This window comes from Bos taurus, chromosome 28 (assembly GCF_002263795.3).
Source record: "Bos taurus isolate L1 Dominette 01449 registration number 42190680 breed Hereford chromosome 28, ARS-UCD2.0, whole genome shotgun sequence".
In the NCBI taxonomy this organism is placed as follows: domain Eukaryota; kingdom Metazoa; phylum Chordata; class Mammalia; order Artiodactyla; family Bovidae; genus Bos; species Bos taurus.
In genome coordinates, this window is record NC_037355.1 from 39,412,334 (window position 1) to 39,433,873 (window position 21,540).

Below are 21,540 nucleotides of genomic sequence, written 5' to 3' on the forward strand. Positions count from 1 at the left end.
TTTTAGATTTAATGTCTAGAGTTTTTAGCTGTACTTTGCAGAAGAAAAAGGAGAGTGTATCTGTTGCATCTTGAGTGGAACTAGAATTTTTTCTTCTATTAAATTTTAATCATAGTGTATTACTTTGATTCTGTGAAAGTCAAGAAGATATAGTTGACACCAAGAAAAGTAAGTAAGCTATTATTATCAGGGTGGTTATCTTTAGTAGAAGAATAAGGAAAATACTCAAATCAACATAATGAAAAGAGGAAGAAAAATTCTGTGAGACAGGTATCCACCAAGAGATATGGATGCTTATAAACAAAATGATTGTAATTTATTTAGGTAGGATCAGAAAAAGCTTTTACAAAATGGTTTGAAATGGCTGGATAGGATTATGATACCTAGGGTTTTGGAAGTGAAAGGAAGCATTTTTAAATGGCAAAAATAGAACAAGTAATGTTCTTTGCCTTTTTAGGTAGAAAGTCAAATGTTTGACAGCTATTCAGTCAGCTTAATAGAGGAGTGCCCCTTGGCAGTCACAGGCAGAAATGTTTTTATGTATTATTCACAAGATTCTCTCTTTCTCCTTCTCATGCTCAGGTCCATCCCAGAGATCATGATTTATTGGTCTTGGGGGAATTAAGAATGGGTATCATTGTGTTTGTTTTTTTAAGAGAGACAATTTAATACAAAGTTGATTGTTTTAAGTGCCATATAAATAGAGTTATGAGGTTAAAGAATCACAATGACTGTGGAGTGGGGATATGGAGCAACTGAATTACAACAACTAAAAGTGTTTAGGCAGTTAGAATACCATAGACTAACTGGCTTATAAACAATAGAAATTTATTTCTTGCAGTTTTGGAGGCTGGTAGTTCCAAGATGAAGGTACCTGCCTGCTTCCAGATCGTAGACAGCTATCTTTTCCCTGTGTCCTCACAATGGAAAGGGACGAGGGAGTTCTCTGTGATTTATTTTACAGGGTACTAATCTGGCTCATGAGGGTTCCACTCTTGTGACCTAATTACCACCCAAAAGCCCACCTCCAAACCATCACACTGGGGCAATAGGTTTCAACATGTGAAACTTGGGGGTAGGGACACAAATTCCAGCCCTGCATCTTACAAATGAAAACTGAGATTTAGAGATCAGTGGCTTTCTCAAGGTTACAGGGCTCTTAGAAGACACGGGGAACAACACAGTTCCCTGATTCCCAGTGGATACTATTTCCATAAAGCTCCAGAGAGAACTTCTTGGAGAGGGAATCTCTTGACTGCTGGTTTAGCTTGTATACAAAATCCTTATCTGAAAGTTTCTTTAGCCAGTGCAGTGAGTAGAAACTGACCCTGCTGAAACCCATAGGGAGGGAAGGGCATGCTCCTTCTTAGCTGTGGACTTGCTTTGTGTAAATGTTTTGAGTCAGAACATCTCTTAAGCAGCAAAATGGAGTTCTCAAGTAACATCTATGGAGAGCGCCTGAGGTCATCACCCTATTAAATATTTTCTAATCTATTTCCAAAAATATCCATTGCTAAATTAGTGGAGAAATTACAATAACTTCAAAAGACAGGATCTCTGTTTACTAGGATACTCTAAAGATTGTTAATTGTATTTAGGTTCTTATGGCTATTTGTTACCTTAATCAACATAGAAAATGAATCTTCTCTTTTGGTTTTTGCTTTATGGTGAGCAATGTAGAATTACTCATAAATCTAAATAAGTGTTTGATTATACTGAACCATAGCCAAGGAATTGATGGTACAGGGGTGGAAATAAGTTTTCTGTTTGGACCTGAATGTTCCTGAAATCTCTAAACATCAGTAAAATACACTTGCAATCCTTTAGTACTTCATTTTAATATCAGATTAATTGGTGTGAAAAATTATGCATACTTTCTTTTTACAAATTGAGCTAGGTATGGTGGTGTTTATGGGCTCATTTTTCTTGATGTTATCACGAGTGTTTCTATAGTTTAATGTGTCTCATCAATGAGGAGGCAAGGAACAGAGAGACATGAGACCTAATCTGGTTCTATTTGTGTGAACAAATTCCCTCTAGAAGACCCAGTTTTACCTGGAACGTGAGGAAATTGAAGTAAATGACATTTCAGTTGTATTCCAGTTCTTATAAGCTGATAAAAATAAGTAAAGCTAAGAAGCCACAAGTTGTTAAAAGGTTTGCATGTGTTACCCGTGGCCTGTATGTCACATTCTTGATATAGTACTCTTACAACTTTCTGAGTCTTTTGAGTGCTCTGGTGGTTCTACTGTCTTCACTAATGTTCTTTATTTTTCTTGCTAATCCTTTGAAAACTACGATTTAAAAAAGAAATAAATTTTTGAATGGTAATTTTTAATTGCCTGATTTATTATTGATGCAATTTCTGTGTGTTTAACACCTAAAGTCTGTCTTCCCTTTTAAATGCTTTCATTTTTGCAAAAAACTGTAATGTACTACTTTAAAAAGAGATACAAGCTGATAGATGTTTACCAAAAAAAATATTACTTCATATGCATTAACCATAAATGTTAGAGGAAATAATTTTTTCTTCATATACGAAAAATAACTAGGTTGGATTAAGATATAATTTTAGTAATTTGGGCTACCTGTATTTTAAAAAATGGAATCTGTCTTTTCATTAACACTGTTGTTTTTTTTTAAAGTATGACTGTGGTGTCTCTGTGTTTTGGTTCCCTTTTTTATTATGCCTCCCACCCCCGTCTCTCTCTGCACAGGGTGGGTATTCTGCTCCCTCCTTCTCTCCTTGGCAGGGCTCCTTCCAAGGGATCCCACGGACTGTCCCGCCGCACCGCAGACAGAGTGAGTCTGTGCCTCTCACTCCTATCCTGCTCTGCTTCCCGTTCACGTATCCCCTTTCTGCATGACCACCCTCCCCAGCACCTCCTCTCTGTCCAGAGTGATCTGCAGGCACATGCTAAACCAGCACTCCCTGGGCTCTCCTCTCTTAATTAATATTTCCTACATCTGCATGTGAACAGACTTTTCCACGTAGAGCCTCAGGAAAGCTGTCTGACGTTAATGTCGTTCTAATGCCATTTAAACCTGTTGCCAGTGATGCTGTACCTACCGACATGCATCTGTCGTTAATGTGTTTTCTCTTTTCATGACCTTGAGATAATATGAATAAAGCTTGTTTTTAAATATAGTCATGTTAAAAATGTACACTCTAAATGCAGTGGTATAATGGACAGATGCATATTGTTTAGGGAGCAGGCTTACTAGACCATTGCACATTTCTTTAAATATTTCCTAATCGAAAGGCTTTGGTTGCGTTTCACTGTTTTCTAATACAGAAATCTTTTAAGTCATTTCAAGGGTGTTTTTAAATAACTAATATGTCTTTATAATTTATCAGCCGCTTTACAGTACAGAAGAAATGACTTTTGAATATGCATGGTTTACTAACATTTCTAATGATTTAGTAACTGTTTGACTTCAAAAAAAAATCTTTGTTTCATTGAATCTGCTTTCCAAAACAGTGTTTATTTGTGTTATATACTTACCTGGTAAGTTGATTATATTTTATCTTTTTTGAAAAGTCACCCAGAAAAGCTAATATTAATGAAAAAGATATTTAAATATTGTCAGTCACAGTCACTTTTATGCCTTCTCCATGGATTTGCCCTAATTTTTAATTCATATCAATTTTTTCATAAATTATCCTTACCTAAATAATGTGAAGTATCAAAGATCTAAAAGGGGGAAATTTTAAGCAGTTAAAATTTTTAAATGTGATTTATTCAAATAAAATTTTATTTCTTGAATTAGTCAGTAGGAAGTATCAACATGAATTTGAGACAAGGTTTGAAATGTATGTTTTGGTCATTATGCCTTTCCTTCCCTTTTGCACTTTTTAAAGAATAGTGGGATAGAGTTTGCATAGGCTTTTATATCAAGTTATTTAGTAGCAAGTTAATTTGTTCAAAGCATTCCTCCCTCCTTCTTTCCCATCTCCCACCACCTTTGTAAATCCTCCTTTTTACTTCCCTTGCTTCAATTAAGTTGCATTCTTTTCTCCTCTAAAGATTGCTAGCACATAAAGAATTATACTAAATTGCTGGTGAACCAATCTGAATTCCAAAGGGCAGTTTTGATCATGTATTCTTAGGCTGTAGCCATACTGCATTTACCTCAGAAGGACGTGCCTACCTTGGATTTTCTGAAGCCCCCTTTTAGTCCCTGATCTTTTCCCCACTGTTTATCTCTTCTATTCTCCTTCCTCTTATCTAGATGCATTATGTAATTGGAGTTGACAGTTAACTATTCAGTATTACAGATAGTTTTAGATTTATTTTTTAAAACATGTTTCCCAGAAGCACCCATTTCACTAGTTTCTTATCTGCATACCTTTAGAAATTTCTTGTCCCTCACCTGAGTCATTGGCCCTCCATTTCCAAATGCTTCTTTCTCCTTTGGATTTAGAACTACTTTTTAAATTTCTGTGAAGCAACACTGTCTGTTCTTCCATACTACTATCAAGATCTGTCTTTCTAGCTTTTCTGAAGATGAAACCTCCTTTCTCTGCATCTCCAAGTTAGCAAAAAGAAAGTTTGGTTCTCCAGCATTTGAATGTGTTGGCCTCAATATACATTGAGTCTTTTTCTTGATCATTGAGACCTTTAGGACTTTGTTTGTGGAAAGTGATAGAGGACTTGTTCACAGTTTTTTGACAGCTCTTCTTGAGCTTTGAAGGTTCCTTTAAAGGAAATATGTATTAACTGCTACATTATTTGAATTTACCCTGAGAACAGCTGACAGGAATATAAAAATAATAAGTATAAAATAATAACATTATTATTATGTAATGACAAAATAGAGGAGAAGGTTGTGAAACAATGGGTAAATCCAGTGGTTTTCCAGAGAGTTTGGGAATAGGTCTCCCCTTTTCCTACACTAAACTGATTATGTAGTCAGTGATACAATATTTGTCTCCACATTTAATCAGTATGTAACTTCCAGCACTGACTTTTGGAGAGGTTAATTCTGCAAGTGATGGCATGTAGTTGAAAGAGTTCTCTTACATTATTGTATTTCAGTAGTAAGTTCTTTCTGATGCCCTCCTGAACATCAACTTAAGCGAACTGCCTTTTTTGGTAAATGCAGAAGCCAGGTAAGCTTGGCTTATTAGTTTTCAGTAAGATAGTCTGTGTTTGGTTTTGTATTTTAAAATGTGTAAGAGCAGTGGACCTAACAGGCATAAAGAGATAGCTTGTAGATATTGCAGAGTGTGAAATAACTGATGTTTATGGGACTGTTTAGCTCTGATAACTCTAGAAAGCTGCAGTGGCTAAGCATGTTCTTAGTTAATTTAAGAATATCTCTAAAAAAGATAAAGGAGATAAACGGAAGATAAAGGAGATAAAAGGAAAATCCTGCTCTTTTTTAAGTGTCTTCCCCCCCCCCTCAGGAAATTTTGACCTATATTTCTTTTCTCAGGTATATTACTGATCTTAACTTGATGATGCTTGTCTTCCAGTTTCGAATTAACTTTTCCCTAGGTTAGAAAATATCTACATTTAGACATTCGAAGATCTTCCTGTTGTTAGTAGGCACTTCAGCTTTTATCCAGATTGACTTACCAGCTGGCATTAGTTTAGTATTTCTAATTTCCACCTGTGTAAAAGTAGGAATGATAGTTTTATGTGTATATGTATAAAAGTTTATATATATATGTAAAACCTACTTCACAGTATGAAAATTTAATAAAAATAATAACTTTTGGCAAGTAAAAGTCTTAATGGTAATCTTAAGTAACAGTTCTTGCCAGAGCATACTGCTTCTAGAAATACTTGACTTTAAAAAGTGTATTAATACTGCCTATTTCTTATCATGCCTAAAGAGACTTTTAAAATTTGCTCTTTAACACCTTTCTCAGAAGAATTTAGAAATCTTGCTACCTTTAGCTTCCATGTGCAGTAACTTAAATTGGAAGAAAAAAGATACTTTTAAGCAACAGAAGTCATTAATAATGTTTACATATTAAAAGCCCATTTAAGCCCAAAGTCTCTTTTTTAAAAAATTTTATTGAAGTACAGTTGGTTTACAGTGTGTGTTTAGTTTCTGCTGTACAACAGAGTGACTCATTTATAAATATATATATTTTCATATTTTCTTTGATTATGACTTATCACAGGATATTAAATATAATTCCCTGAGCTATACAGTAGGACCTTGTTGTTTATCCATTTTATATATAATAGTTTGCATCTGCTAATTCCAAATTCCCAATCCAGACCAATAGTTTCTTGATACGGTGTTACCTGGCTTGTAAATTTATATAATAATTATAATTAATTATACTCACCAGAGTTATGTTAAGAATAACAATTATATTGTCTTATATTTTCCTCCTCCTCTTATAACCTTCAATGGTTGTTTTACAAACCTTTTTTGACAACTGACACAAATTCATTTTACATCATAACCCGGTATGTATTTATTGAATGAAACTATACAACCCAATATATGCATCTGTGTATATTTAAAATTCAGATAAAAGATTCATAAAATATTACTTTCTCTTAGGACATTTGATACGCTCATATTTTCAGTTTTTGTTTTGCTTTTTTCCATATAGTATTATCTGAGCATTTTTCATACAGTAAATATTTCTTGAAAACATTTTAATGATTACATGGTAATATGTTATCATGTGACTATGATATGCTTTATTGTTTTCCTGTTGTTTCCATTTCCCCTTATTAAATAGAGATACTGGAGATATTATTGTAGTGCAGTTTATTCTTGTGTATAGATCAGTGTTCGCGCTAGAAGGATGGTTGTTAAAGGGCGTGTGCTTTTTAGAATGCTTGATGTGTGTTGCTGAACTGACAAACATGTTCATAAGGTACACCTTAACGCGGCTCAATCCGATTGGCTTCACCATGTGACTGTAATCAATTTTATATGTAAAGATAGCATGTCAGTGCTTTAATGAGAAATTAGCTCGGAGAGTGACTTTTCATAAAAATAAAATATTTTTCAGTGAAGTAGAAAAGGGTAGTAAGTCAGTAAAAACAGAACAATTTGATTTTACAGTAGGCTATTTTTTTAAATGTAGTTAATATAGAATATGTGTCCACTGTGTCCATTTTGCAGCTAGTTCAAGTGCATATTAGTCATTGGTTAATTGACTAGAAATGTGCATCAAACATGGTCCTGGAAGCTGCCCTGTAAACATCAGCATGGGTTAGTTTCTTTCTCAAAAGCTTGCGATTATGAGAAACAAAGCAGTTGCTGTTGTCTGCATAAGCCATTCATAATGCTCCGCAGATTCTGCGGTTGTTTTATTAGCTGTGTTTGTTGCCTTGTCATAGTGCCTGCAGCCCCCTACTCTGGATAAGTATACCATGCATATTGGTCACCAGTGGAATTGTTCTATTATGATGTTTAGTTTTTTCTTTTTTTCTGAAGTATTCTGCATCCCAGAAGTAAATTCTGATGGGTTTTACATCTCAGAGATGTAAACTCATGAAATTTAGGCATCTCATACTGATTATGCCTGTGTGGTAAATTGCTTAAGTCACTATTATTCATGTTGTTAATTTTTAAAAGCTGTTAACTGATTAACTTAGAAAAGCCATTGAACTCCTTATTTCAGAAATTGCTTATTTTTAATTTCTATTTATCAGTCAGGTATCTTCCTTAAGTTCTCTTGAGATTTGGGGACATTACTCTGACATCTAGGGAATAAGACATTCCTGGTCTCCCCAAATCCCTGAAAACTTTGATTGGGTTCATGTGAATTATAGAGTAGAATTCATTGGACCCAGTTATGCTAGGGATCCAGTCCTGTCTTCCATCTCTCTAGTGATGTATGGAGCCTCGCTTATAATGTGGAACATCATATTTAAGACATACATGAAGATCAGATTAGTCTTTTATTGCCCTTTAATGCAGCAGTAGTAAACTGAGTTGTGATTGCAATATGCAAGACTCTGAAGTTATTAAAAATAATTTCTACTTCCTTTATAAGGGATTACATGCAGTTAAACCATTTTAGGTCTTTGGAGTATGAATATTAATTGTGTCAAAATTCTTTTCAGTATTTTATTTGTGTAAGATTCTTTACGTGATTCCTTTTAAGGGTAAGAAGTTTATATACACTGTGTTGTGGATAGGAATATTTGTATTAACTTATAAACCACTTTAGCAAGTATAAATCTATTGAGATATGTTTTCATTTTATAGAAATATATTGAAATAATGCCTGAAAAAATACAACAAAAGCAAATACTGTTGGCTGCTACCCAGTCACGGCAGTTCCTTGGTGTTGTATGTGGTCTCTGACACCATTGTCCTGTCTTTTTCTTGTCTCTGCTCTCCCATTATGCTATTGGCAAGGAGTTGAGAAGTTAGTCCATTACTTCTCTGACAAAGCGTGGTACAGTACAATTTCAGATTTTTTCCTACCACCTTCCTCATTGTCACTTTTTTCTCCCCCAGTTTGCATGATGCATGTCAGAGCCTGCATGAAATTACAGGCATGTTACAAGTGGCTCCATTACCATCTTCCTTTTATTCTTTAAAATATATTCAATATTGATAATAAAGTTATATGTACCAAGGAAAAATAATACTAGGTAATTCCTGTGTCTGTTATGCAGTAGCATTATTATGCTGTAGGACATTTTCTTCTTTCTACCTTACCTATATTGACATACTTTTTTTTCCATCAGGACTTGATATTTCTAGCTGCCCTCTTACTATTGGCGACTTCAGAACATGAATGTTTACAGAAACTGATATGACTTTTTCCTTATGTTAAAATGCTTGATATCTTTGAAGTGATATGAAACAGAGGTGAAAAGTTTTTCTTAGTGATGTGTGCTGATTTGCATTTCCTTGTGTTCAGTGTATTTCCTCCAGTGGATCACTTAGAACCACCTTTTCCTGGAAATACTGTTTCACAGTGTGGCTTGAGTTTGGTATCTGAGCATTTTCCTGTGTAGGACAGATCAGCTAAGAAGGCAATAGGGCATCATCTAAAAGAGTTAATACCTGAATGTTGGTATTGAATCTGCCTTTTGAGTTTTTAAAATAGTCAGCTGGCTATATTGCATATTCTGAGAATCTGTGAGCTCGTTGGACTTAACTCAGTATACATAGAACAGTGGAGCTTCCCAGGTGGCTCACTGGTACAGAGTCCGCCTGTCAAGCAGGAGACGTGGGCTCAGTCTCTGGGTTGGGAAGATCCCCTGGAGGAGGAAATGGCAACCATTCCAGGATTCTTGCTTAGAAAATCCCATGGACAGAGGAGCCTGGCGGGCTACAGTCCAGGGGGTTGCAAAGAGTCTGACATGACTGAGTGACTGATCATGCGCTCACACAGAAGAGTCAAGTTTTAGTGCTGCATTTTAAATTCTCTGTCAGTTCAAATTCTGACTTTGCTGTTTGTTAAAGTGTGTGAATTTGAATAACTACTTAATTTCATTTAACCTCAGTTTACTCATTTACAAAAAGATCATACCTTCCACCTAGTATCTTATGATAATCAGAGATCATGCATGCTATGCAGAATTTAGCTGTCTACCACTGGGAAGAAGGGAAACCCTTCTTTTATAGTCTGAAGTATATTTCTCAAGTATTTGGAATGTGTCAGGTGTTACATTGATACTGAGTAGGTTGTGTGCATGTTACCATTTCATTGTGATTAACAGCAGTTCACTGAGGTGTAGGTACTGATATTATCCTCATTTTACAAGTTATGAAATTCCATCTCAGAGGAGTAAGATAATTTACCCAGCATCTCATTGATAGACTGAGAAGCCAGAATTTAAACCCAGATCAGTCTGTCTTCAAACACTAAGTGGTTCAGTACTGTGTTGTACTGGCTCCTTCATATAGCCACATGTAAATTCTCTCTAAATGTTAAATTGCCTTGCATTTATTTCCTAGCTTTGGTTTATCTCCAGGAGGGCACTTGAGGATATGTGTCATATCAGATATGCCTCCTGTGAATTTAAAATATTTAAATATGACCATCATTATTGAAATATGTATTTGGATTCTAGAAACCTTGTAATCTGTAACAACTAGTTTATTATAATACTATTACAGAATTTGCTTTTCCCCCCTCCAGACCTAGCTACTAAAGGGCCATAGCTTGAATTAATCATTTTCACACCTTTTAACAATCATAAGTGACATTTATTGAGCAATTTTGATGTGCTCTGGGAGGTTCTATCCTAAGTGTTTTACATGTTATAGTCATTTTTAATTATTAGAAATGGAAAATAGTTGAATGCTTGTTAAGATAGTTTCCCTAACACATTTCATCGAGAAATGTCTAGTCTCCAACTAAAAGGCACCTCTGGCGTAGCTGGTAAGTCAGTATGGGGGGTGCAGGTCATATGGGAGGTGCGGTGTTCAAGTTAACATGTAATGAATCCTTCAGGCTGTGCTTCTAAACTTGAATCATTAAGCTGACCCCAAACTTAGAGAACACATTTTTTAAATTATAAAATTTCTTGTCCATCAGTGTTTTTTAAAAAATTTGTTTAAATTAGTGCTGTATCAGTGACCTATGGTAATTTATTACCGAAGAGGCAATTTTGGAATGTACTATTTATTAATAGTTATTCATTTATCCTATAAATATATATTTAATCCCCATTATGTGGGCTTCCCAGGTGGCGCTTATAAAGAACTGCCTGCCAGTGCAGGAGACACAATAGATGTGGGTTCGATCCCTGGGTCAGGTAGATCCCCTGGAGGAGGAAATGGCAACCCACCCCAGTACTCTGGCCTGGAGAATCCCATGGACAGAGGAGCTTGGCCGGCTGTAGTCCATAGAGTCGCAACAAGTTGGATGTGACTGAAGCGACTTGCACACATGCATGCACACACATACATGTGCAAAATACTGAGGATACCAACTACAGCAACAAAAAAAATATGAATAAAGAAAATATGAATAAAGAAAGCATGGTGCATGCCTTAAGGAGCTCATAGTCTTTGGTTATCTTTGTAAGCAGCACAGAATAGACTTTTAAGATTATCATTGAAGATGCCTGTCAGCCCCTTGCATAATTACTTGGTAGTGCGTATTGCTGGCACTTTTGACCTTAACCTCTGTAGCCATTGCATTTGAGAATTCTCAGAATAGTGCGTTGAAGTGTATGTATTCAACTATTGAAGTAAGACTTGAAGTAGCTGAGTCCAGTTAGAAGCACTGAGCTCTTTCAGTCTAGGAATGGGTCTCCATTTTTAAACTTTAGTAACCAACTTTTCTATAAATTATAAGGAGTACTAAAGCTCTACTTATTTGTGACTACAGGGAGTTTCCTGAGATCCCCTAGGCGTAGGGGGAATTTGTCCTGCCCTCTGAGTCTTGTGGGCTGCTGAGGTTGTGCAAAGAAAGGACTGGTGGGCAGCTTACCTAGAGGTCTTTTGTTTCTGGATACAGGGCAGTATCCCATCTTTCATCTTCAAAGCCAGAAACCTAGAACTCACCTTAAACTTCTCTGTTTCACCTTTTAAATCTTTTTCAATCCTTTCCTTTTTTTTTTTTTTTAACTAATATCCTAATTTAAAACCCATATATTAATAATTCACCTGGGTGTTGGCAGTGGCATACTGTCTGGGTGTTCTGCTTGACAGTCTCCTCCCCTTCTGTCACCTTCCTCACTGATTCCACCAGAATGACATTGTAATGACATTGGGTCTTGGGATTCCTCTGCTTAAAATTCCTCATCGTCTCCCCTGACCTACTGTACAGAGTCAAGACTGCTCAGCCTGATGTGAGTTTCTTTCTGAGCTGGCCCTTGCCCACACCTTCTCACCAGCACTGTGCTTGCCAATCAGTCTAACAATTGGAAGTTGCTGGAACATATCATGTCTTTTTTTTGCCTTTGTATTTCGCATGTTGTGGCCCTCTACCCTGACTGTTTTTCCCTTCCTGTCTTCTTGGCAAACTCCTGCTGTTCTTAAAACTCAGTTCCGATGTTGGTATTTCTTGGATGCCGTCTGTGACCTCTCTAATCAGGCATATGTTTTGCTTCTACCTGTTGTTATGCTTGAGACACGGTCTCATCTTTTGTTTATCTGACTCTCTCGTCAGGCCTCTCAACCACAGGAACAGCATTGTGTTCAGGTTCATATTTTCCTGTACCTACTACAGTGCGTGACATGTCAGACATTTTAAAAAAAGAATGTGTGGGAGTGTGTATGTATGTGTGTGCATTTAAAACATCTATAGCAACCATCCCTGTATCACAATAGGACCAATAGGCTTTGCCCCATATACTGTAACTATTTGGGCCATAGAAAGATAACTTTAAAAGTCATATTTTCTTTACCGACTGCCCAAAAGTAATAGAAATCGTATATTTCCCTTGATTTGTATAGAATATAACCACGCAGTGGGCTCCAGAGAAGTGTGTGCAAGGCATGTCAGCCTTAAGAACTTTTCTATTGTAGGCTTCTGAGCTTTAGTTCAGGTTACAGGCAACTTGAAATCTGTTTTACTCTCAGACATCATTCAAAAAAGCTGGCTATTTTTAATTTTATTAACAGACATTTATTCCTGGGGAGGGTAAATCCATTTTTCACTTATCGGCCATAATAGAGCCTTAGTTGATCCCTCAAATGGCAGTGAGACAGAACAAATAAACCGTGAAAGCCTTTCATTCTGAAACTTTTCAGTAAGAATGTTAAAAGAAACTTAACATTAGCTTAAGACGTTGACCTATTTCTGTGTAAGTGATTAGAATTTCACATCAACTTAGAATATAATCTTCATTCTAAATTGTGTTTATCTGCTGGTAATTTTAATTCTCAATTAAAATTTAGAGGTACAGCACCTGACACTTAAATTAATACTTCTTCTAATAAAGTGTTTTGAAGTGGAATACAGCTTTCCTTTAAAAAAACTTTAAAATGGGTAATATTCTGAAATTCTTAGTGACTGTCTGAATGTTTTATGGAGATTAAACCAAATGACTATATAGAAATCATTCTGTCAAGCTCTCTTTATATAAAGTTTTAAATAATTAATGAATCAAGATAGGAATCTTCTTTCTTCAATAAACCAGTGCTTTAATATTTTTCTTTTATCCTGTTTGATTTTGGATCTTGTTTAGTGTTTACTGCTTGTACCATTTTTTGTTTGCATCATCACTCATATGTGTCTCTTAAATTACTTGAATATTGCAGCTTATTTTTTAATTAAAAAAAAAAACCCACATGCTTCTCATATTAAAACATAATAAGTGCCAGCACAGCCTAATTGGAACATATTAATTCTGGGTGGTGTTTCTAAAATGAATTGTTGCTAATGTTGTTTTTAATTTTAATAGCCTCAAGTACTACAGCCTTCCAGCAGCCTTCCCAGACCCACAGACCACACCCAGGGAAAACTAGTAAAGCCACAACATACCGAGGCCCACAGTGAGTGCACAGTCCAGGGCACACATCAGGGTGTTGTACCTCCAGATGAAAGCTTTACACACGGCTCGCAACAAGAAAGCAGCAATGGTCTGGAAGACCAGCCTTTTTCTTCAAGCCCGGAATTCACTAAGGATGTGGTGAAGAGTATGCCTTCTGAAGCAAACTTGAACACGACCTTGAATGCTCAAGAGCCATATCATCTGGCAAATAATCAAATCGGTGACATGCAGTTTGTGCCCACTTCTCTTCAGACACTTCCCCAGTCAAGTACAGATGACCAGGCTAAGAGAGTTGGAAGAAATCAGTCTTCTCCAGAGGGCTACACATCTCAGCCCACGTCCTCGCAGCTTTTTAAGCCACCCATCTTGAATTCTTTGGTATCTCCTTCAGTTCCTGAAACATCTCCAAATAGGACTCCCACTTATAAGAAGTCACCAATAATCACACAATGTAATTCCGCAAAACTCCAGCCAACATCTAGTCAAACAAATCTTGCAAGTAATCCAAATCCAAAAGTGTCTAAGCTCCGCCCCCCTTCTGGCTCTTTCAAACAAAAACACATAAGCAGCCCCCGACTAGAGCCTCAAAACTTCCAGGCCAAGACAAGCATCCCAAGGCCACTAATAAGAAGAAAAGAAATCATGCAGACTCCTAATGACAATTTGAATTCTGGGGATTGTTTGGCTTCTAATCAATACTCTCGTCTTCCTAAACCAAAGATACATTAAGTGCATAGCCATCACCTGCCAATTTGTTTTTTTTAAAAAACAATCTGTTCCGTAATAGCTTTATGTGTGCAGTTTGCTACCACGATGGAGGTTCCATTGAAAGCTTGCAAATCCTAAAATTAAAACATGGAAGCTTCTACTGGTTTGGCTCTTCTGTTTTATATCCTGGTTGAAGTATATACCATTTGAGCATATTTGTCTCAGGTAAACACGAAAGTTTGCTTACTCATTCAGAGGTCTACAGAAGGCTCTGATCATGTCATCCATTCCTCTGCACATCACAAACTTCATAACATTCTGCTTAGCAGGCAGCAAATGTGCTTGCTGACGTAGTCCCTTTAAGGTCTGTATTAATTGTGGTTCTCAGAGCCTCACCCTTTTCCATTTGTCCCTCCGTGAATATGGTTATTATTTTAACTGAAGATTTGGTGATAATGAAAGATGATAGTCTGTAAGCAGAGTTCTGGCCAGTGATTTGTATATTTTAAAGGTCTATGCAAAAGCTCTGTGATGAATAAAGGAGAATGAATTCAGGCTTTTAATGGGAAGTTAATATAAGTTTTATTTTTCCTTGTTATAGTCTCAGTATTTATTTATTTACCAGACAAATTCCCCTGGCTAAAATTCTTCATATTATATATATATATAAACCAATTATATGTTGCTTTAACATCTTGTTAAACACACACACCCAGATTCACACATAATTTGTATTTGTTTTTGTTACTGGTTAAATTTTGGAAGGCTTGAGTGAAGATACACCTGAAACCTGACCTAAAGATATATTCATTTGTAACATATGTTGGTGCTAGAGTTTTGCTGGTAATTCCGTTTTAAATCCTATAGGCTTATGAATCCATGCTAGCTGTTTTGAGGTTCCACAGTATATATTTTAAATTAAGTCTTTATTGTAATATTTATATTTATTGACTTTCTGCTAATATCCGAAGACTGGAATAATGGACTTGAAATGTTTGCACAGAACTTTGATGGGATATAAATGTCTCATACGTGGGGATTTAAAACTATTTTCTATAGCAAAATGAGTTAAAATATTTTGAGTATAATTATAAATTTAAGTAAGACTATCTTGAGAAAACCAGAATTCATAATAGTTGTGTTCTTCTGGGTTTTCCAGGTTTTCCTTTTATGTTGGTGTGTATTTGAAAAGTAGATTTGGGAAGAAAAATAAAATTGGAAAGGGGAAATTGTGTTTTATTAAAATGTATTAAAAGATATTTCAATGGCAATATGCTTATTTATTTTAATGTGCTAGGAAGGCAGCTGTGGAACTGCCAAGGGACCATACGCGTTAACCTAATCATGCTGCTGACCGCTCGTCAGGTGGTTCAGTCAGTGTGCCCTCCTGTTCTCCCAAATCATGGTGTCTCTAGGCTGTTCATCTGCTGTTGCTTTCGTTAGGATTAATGTCTTTCAGACAGACAATATTTACTAAGTCAATTTTTGTTGTGATCAGTTGACCAAAAATTTATCAAAAGGGATCATGGCCAAAAAGTCAGTCACTCAAATTTCTAGTGGTCCCTTTACAAAATGTACATTGCCCCATTTTAGAGAAACAGCACAGCAAGGGCTCTAGTGGAAATCTGAAAAGAGGTGTTTCCTGCCATGTGACACAGTCACCCCTTCCTGCCAGGGGACCATTCTAGTGGGTCTGCCACTTCACCAGATAGCGGCCCTTCTTGGACTTGGTGATAGGTGAGCAGCCCAAGTCTCGAATCAGGCTCTCATCCGACAGCACTCTGCCAGAGAAGCACTAGAGTTTAGAAAGTGTTCACATAATGCAGGTATTGTTACTATGCTAAGTGATGAGGTGTATCAGGAAGGCTCTTTTTTTACAGGCAGTCATAGCTGAAGCTGTAAGTGGGTACGTGTGGTCTTTCATTTTGAGGAGGAAAGAAAACTGTTCTCAGTGCAAATGAGGTGTTTCCCTAAAGTAGAACATACTGATTAATAGGTTTTGGTTTATTTGGACATTGAACCAAACTCTCAAGAAATGTTACCTTTATCTTTAGGGAAAAAATTTTTAGATACTTACTTTAACCCCCTCGTCTGAGGGCAATGTCTGTGTATTAAAATGTTGACTCCTGCAGTATGTTTATTAGAATCCTTTTCCTGGTCTGTTTTTTATTCCTGATGAAATTGCAGAAATATTAATCCATCAGTTCAATTTCTGTGTACCTTTGTTGAGCCTTAATCTTGGCAAAAGGCTCATCAATATAATTATGAAGCATACTATTATATATAAGAGAAAAAAAATCTATGATGCTTGCGAGAAATAACAGAGTATTTGCCTGCAGTTTTCTTTAAAAACTGCAAGAATATTATGCTAGTCTGTCTGCTCCTTAGTAAATGTTAAGTCAGAAATGAGGTGGGGCAGCAGCTCACCTGAGTAATCAGCAATCACTGTTTCAGATTTGGCTTGATCTCTGTAGTGCTTCTGTCAGTCAACTCTGTGCCAAATCCCTTTCCATAGGAACTCAGATCACTTTTTTCCTTGGTTCTTGTGATTTTGGTGAAGATGGTTGCAGTGTATGAATTTTTAATCCTGAGGAAGAAGTTTTTATTGGTGTTAATCACATTTGTGAAAGAGAAAATAGAGTATGTGGAATTATATATTTGGCTGTTAATGGGATGCATATCAAATTCCTTAAAGACAGCTTGGCCTAAGGAGTTAATCAGTACAGATGCAGATGATTTTGAAGGCGCTTAAAGAATTATGTAGTTAATATCATTTAGAATGTTTCTGATAACTGAGACCCTCTAGCTTTTTTCTTTAGGAGTCTCATTTTAATTTGTGCAATATTTTCAGGCATACAACTACTGTTCATTGTATTTATATAGATATTAGAGAACCTTACTAAGTATTTTAACAAGTAAAAATCTGAATATGAGAGAAACTATCAGATTTGCACTTTAAATGAGCTTAATTGCTTGGAGTTGTGCCTGAAATATCGAAATGCCTCCTATTGGGTGTGGCTTCCTTTGTTGAAATGAATTTCTCTATAATTGTTGCTGTTCGAAGTACAGCCTTTCACAGTTGTATTCTAAGCATGTCACTTTTTCCATTAAAGCACTAAGTTCTTTGAATGTCTCATTGTCCCATAAGTATCTTACTCAGACCCATCAAAGAGAACACAGTCCCCCTATAGCTGTCACTTCTAGATCTTCCTGTAGCATAGACGGTACAACAGACACAGACGCACTCTGCATTTCTGAGTGGAATCGTCACGATGGTTTCCTGGTCTCTGGGGCACTGAGGACGTGATTTGGAATCACCAGACACGCTTGCAGTGGAGAGCAGTGAGACTGCAGCACAGTTTCGGTTTACTCTCAACCTTAAGTTTCGTGCTTTTGAATCAGTTGGGGTGGTTATGTTTGCATGCTTATCCATACATTTGAACATTAATTATAGCTGTAGTACAAATACCTGGCGTTTTTCCTTGGGGATGATGGCCTTGCTATTTTTCTTAAGTCTGATGCCTGAATTATATTTTAAAATTTTCTTTTCACACCTCCCTTCGATTTTTCTGCTGCAGCAATTTGAAAGAGTGTGTTTGGATACATGATTATGATGGTGAGCACCAATCTACAACTATGCTGTTAAGTAAAGATACATTGTATGTTTTAACCCTATTGGGGGAAAGCTACCCACTTTCTCCTTGGTAAAGCATCACCACAACAAAGTAAAACTGACCCTAAGAATTTAAAATCTCTTAATCATTGCTGACTAAAAACACCACAATCTTTACTATCTGCAGTATTGTTTTTCCCATTGACTTAAAAACCAGTTCAGAGTAAATACTGTATATTAGAATTTGCTTGTAAAATGAATTATAAAAACTGGATGTAAAGTCTCTTTCCTGAAAATGTTGGCATAGTAAATAAAATAAAATTCATAATTATAAACATTTCCTTGTCTTTCTCAACATTGATATCCACAATGTACTTTTTCTTATACCTTTTTTCCCACAAAAATCTAAAATGTTCGTTTGGTTGATTTTTTTTTTTCAAACTCTGTATTATTTCACACATGCCCTGTGTGATGACATATACATCACACTCCCAGCCCTCACTGAGTAAAAGCAGTAAATAAATAATAAATTAATAATTTATTTCATTTTCCAAGTTAACTTTATGTGATAGACATTATATATAGGATATTAGAAGTTGCTGCAGGGATATGTCACATTGTTAACCCAAAATGGTTACATAAATGCCAGAAAAAGAGTGAATGAAATTTTAGTAGTAATAAATAGGACAGTGGCATTTACCACATGGTAAGACACCGGTATCAGCTTTAAGGCCCTCAGTGGTGTTAGCAAGTATTCTCTTAAAATACCAGTCATCATTCTAAGCACTTTATACACTACTTTTTAATTCTAGCAACAATCCTATGAAGCAAGCACTAATATCTCCATTTTACAGAGAGGAAGGCAAAGCTCAGAGAAATTAAATAAGCTGCCTAAAATCTCAACACCTATTGAAATGGCACAACAGAATTTGAAACCAGACCATCTGTTTCAGAGTCCATGCAGTTAATCACAAGGTCATTATCATTTCCTAAGATATATTTCACCTGTTTCTTTTTCACATGATAGACTCAGGGTGAGTTAAAAGTCACTTGCCCAAGTCACAGTTATTAAATAGCAGAACTGGTTCTGGTGGGGGTGGGGAGTTGAAGAGAATATATTTTATTGAGCTGTGCTGCCATCTAGTGGTAAATCATCAGAAGAGAACTTCCTTTTACATATGTTACCTTGCCCGTTTCCAAGAGCCTTCAGAGTTGTGTAACATTTCAGAAGAGAGAAACCCTGCAAAATCCCTAAAGCATTAAATTAAGAGTGAAGGGACAACAACTAGACAACAATGGGGGTATGAAGGAGACAGTATCTTTAAACTGAGAGCCGACATGGTTCTGAGTTTCCTTGTAGCCAAGGCAGAGAGAAAATTTTAGTGAAAATGTTACTTGCTCATTTGTGTCCCAACTCGGCAACTCCACAGACTGTAGCCCACCAGGTTCCTCTGTCCACGTAATTCTCTAGGCAAGGATAATGGAGTAGGTTGCCATTTCCTACTCCAGAGGATCTTCCTGACCCAGGGATTGAACCTGGGTCTCCCACTGTTATGGCAGAAAGTGAAGAAGAACTAAAGAGCCTCTTGATGAAAGTGAAAGTGGAGAGTGAAAAAGTTGGCTTAAAGCTCAACATTCAGAAAACTAAGATCATGGCATCTGGTCCCATCACTTCATGGCAAATAGATGGGGAAACAGTGGCTGACTTTTATTTTTTTGGCCTCCAGAATCACTGTGGATGGTGATTGCAGCCATGAAATTAAAAGACGCTTGCTCCTTGAAGGAAAGTTATGACCAACCTAGACAGCATATTAAAAAGCAGAGACACTACTTTGCCAACAAAGGTCTGTCTAGTCAAGGCTATGGTTTTTCCAGTAGTCATGTATGGATGTGAGAGTTGGACTATAAAGAAAGCTGAGTACCGAAGAATTGATGCTTTTGAACTGTGGTGTTGGAGAAGACTCTTGAGAGTCTCTTGGACTGCAAGGAGATCATACCAGTCCATCCTAAAGAAGATCAGTCCTGAGTGTCCATTGGAGGGACTGATGTTGAAGCTGAAACTCCAATACTTTGGCCACCTGATGTGGAGAGCTGACTCATTTGAAAAGACCCTGATTCTAGGAAAGATTGAGAACAGGAGGAGAAGGGGATGACAGGATGAGATGGTTTGATGGCATCACGGACACAATGGACATGGTTTTGGGTACACTCCTGGAGTTGGTGATGGACAGGGTGGCCTGGTGTGCTGCAGTTCATGGGGTCGCAAAGAGTCGGACATGACTGAGCGAGTGAACTGAACTGAACTCCCACATTGCAGGCAGATTTCTTTACCACCTGAGACCACAGGGAGAAGTGTCCATTTTTCTCACTGCCAAAAATAGAAATAAAAAAGTAATACACCAGCAGAGTTTTCTCGGTCTTGGGTTTCTTTAGTAATTCAACAATAGCGCTGAAAACACTGGAGGTGCCCTCCGTGTGGACATTCATTTACTGGAAAGGCCAGCCTAGAGTCTCAATAGAGCAGGTGTGCCTGTTTATGTAGGAGCCCTGGCTTAGCCTCTTCCTCTCCCCAGACAGTCTCTCCTGGGATGGGACTGCCTTCTGAAGTCTTCAGCAAATTACCCGCTAGATTTTTCAGGCCCAGGTACCCACATGTATGGTACTTCCGGCCCAGCTATATTTCAGAAGCAGCACTGAGCACCTGCCATCCTGGTTTGGACTTTGGAGGATGACGATGATGGTGCTCAGTTGTGTGGGAGTCCACAGAGATGAACTCTAGACCTGAGAGTCCAGTAAAGTAGCTGTGAGCCACTCGTGGCTGCTGAGCAGTTGAAATGTGGCTAGTCTGAATTGAGATATCCTGTAAGTATAGAATCCAGATTCCATATAAAAAGGGTAAAATCTTATTAATAATTTTCACCCTCATTACTTTCTGAAGTAAAGTATTTCATATTGGGTTAAATAAAACATGCCATTAAAATTAAGTTCATTTATTTCTTCTACAATCTTTAAATGTGTCTTAAAAATTTTAAAATAACATATGAGGCTTGTGTTGTATTTCTCTTAGAGCCAGTCCAGACCATTTGCCATCCTCTTCCTGGCTTCTACCAGGGAGCAGGTGTACTTGGCACTGTGGTTGCCCTGTGATGTACAGGACCCTTCAGCCTTCTGTGCCATCAAGAGGAGAAACCCTGTTCCCGTCTTCCAAATACAGGCTGACTCCAGAGGGGATTTTCAAGACCCTAATACTAACTATACCAAAGCTGGGTTAGCGATGGAGAATTTGACTAACATGTCCAATAGTCCCAAATAACTTTGCTGTTTGGGACATCTTGTTCTCTAGAAACAATTCTAGGATGGGGGGTGGGGGGATGGGGTGGGAGTACTGCCAGCAGCGGGAGAGGAGGAAGCAGAAAGCAGGTCTTTTTTTGGAGCCAAGAGTGAACAACCCCCTGTACCTAAAGGAGGTCTGTCTTTGGTAAAATGTCCTCCAGTCTCCACGTGTATATTACTCAGTCTTCTGCAGGGTCTAGGGCCAGGGTTTGGACTCCACCCACTAAGGCACACTCTGATTTGTTTTTGCATTGGTCATAGCTTTCAAAGGCCAATCTCTGCAGATTTCCTTTGGAGGCAGCATAAAGTTTTTGTCCATTATCAAAATCCCAAGAATAAACGTGCCCACATTTTCGCAGGAACCACAAGTCCCCAATCAGATAACAGCTCATCATCACTATGATTCCATTTTTTCCTAACGTGGTGTGTTACAATATTAAGAGTCAATTTCCCAGAAGTTTCAGTGGCTTTGCTCTGACTGTGCCAGTTATATCA

At 37.1% G+C, this 21,540-nt stretch overlaps 1 protein-coding gene across 9 annotated transcripts in view; it reads left to right on the forward strand.

Annotated features, from left to right (window-relative positions):
- Nucleotides 1–14,259, forward strand: part of CCSER2 (coiled-coil serine rich protein 2) — a 154,849-nt gene extending 140,590 nt beyond the window's left edge. For 6 of the 9 annotated variants that reach the window (XM_002698895.7, XM_010820676.4, XM_024986909.2 and 3 more), the window contains one exon: nucleotides 13,302–14,259. In XM_002698895.7, the coding sequence (XP_002698941.1) occupies nucleotides 13,302–14,120 (819 nt within the window). In that variant the 3' untranslated portion in view covers nucleotides 14,121–14,259. Of the gene's footprint in view, nucleotides 1–2,717; nucleotides 2,803–5,039; nucleotides 5,114–8,346; nucleotides 8,387–13,301 lie in introns of all 9 variants that reach the window. The other 3 variants (XR_240518.5, XM_005226522.5, XM_003587997.6) reach the window with 3 other exon arrangements.
- The last annotated feature ends 7,281 nt before the right edge of the window (nucleotides 14,260–21,540 follow it).